This window comes from Lottia gigantea, assembly GCF_000327385.1.
Source record: "Lottia gigantea unplaced genomic scaffold LOTGIsca_5420, whole genome shotgun sequence".
In the NCBI taxonomy this organism is placed as follows: Eukaryota; Metazoa; Mollusca; class Gastropoda; family Lottiidae; genus Lottia; species Lottia gigantea.
The window spans coordinates 1-1,187 of record NW_008709860.1 but is presented as its reverse complement, the minus strand read 5'-3'; the positions used below and the strand labels follow the sequence as shown (position 1 = coordinate 1,187).

At 30.8% G+C, this 1,187-nt stretch overlaps 1 protein-coding gene across 1 annotated transcript; it reads left to right on the top strand.

The window, feature by feature from the left end:
- Positions 1 to 564: 564 nt before the first annotated feature.
- LOTGIDRAFT_148031 (hypothetical protein) lies at positions 565 to 804 on the top strand (the record flags this gene model as incomplete). The annotated part of the gene is made up of 1 exon (XM_009062987.1): positions 565 to 804. A coding segment is annotated over one exon (240 nt), but the record flags the coding sequence as incomplete, so codon positions are not given.
- Between the last annotated feature and the right edge of the window lie 383 nt (positions 805 to 1,187).

The window sequence follows — 1,187 nt, the reverse complement described above, 5'->3', positions numbered from 1 at the left end:
TTCACATACTTACTCTGAAAACAACACTCACATACTTACTGAAAACAACACTCACATACTTACTGAAAACAACACTTACATACTTACTGAAAACAACACTCACATACTTACTCTGAAAACAACACTCACATACTTACTCTGAAAACAACACTCACATACTTACTCTGAAAACAACACTCACATACTTACTGAAAACAACACTTACATACTTACTGAAAACAACACTCACATACTTACTGAAAACAACATTCACATACTTACTCTGAAAACAACACTTACATACTTACTGAAAACAACACTCACATACTTACTGAAAACAACATTCACATACTTACTCTGAAAACAACACTTACATACTTACTGAAAACAACACTCACATACTTACTGAAAACAACATTCACATACTTACTCTGAAAACAATACTTACATACCTACTGAAAACAACACTTACATACTTACTGAAAACAACACTTACATACTTACTGAAAACAACACTTACATACTTACTGAAAACAACACTTACATACTTACTGAAAACAACACTCACATACTTACTGAAAACAACATTCACATACTTACTCTGAAAACAACACTTACATACTTACTGAAAACAACACTCACATACTTACTGAAAACAACACTTACATACTTACTGAAAACAACACTTACATACTTACTGAAAACAACACTCACATACTTACTGAAAACAACATTCACATACTTACTCTGAAAACAACACTTACATACTTACTGAAAACAACACTCACATACTTACTGAAAACAACATTCACATACTTACTCTGAAAACAATACTTACATACCTACTGAAAACAACACTTACATACTTACTGAAAACAACACTTACATACTTACTGAAAACAACACTTACATACTTACTGAAAACAACACTTACATACTTACTGAAAACAACACTCACATACTTACTGAAAACAACATTCACATACTTACTCTGAAAACAACACTTACATACTTACTGAAAACAACACTCACATACTTACTGAAAACAACATTCACATACTTACTCTGAAAACAATACTTACATACCTACTGAAAACAACACTTACATACTTACTGAAAACAACACTTACATACTTACTGAAAACAATACTTACATACTTACTGAAAACAACACTTACATACTTACTGAAAACAACACTCACATACTT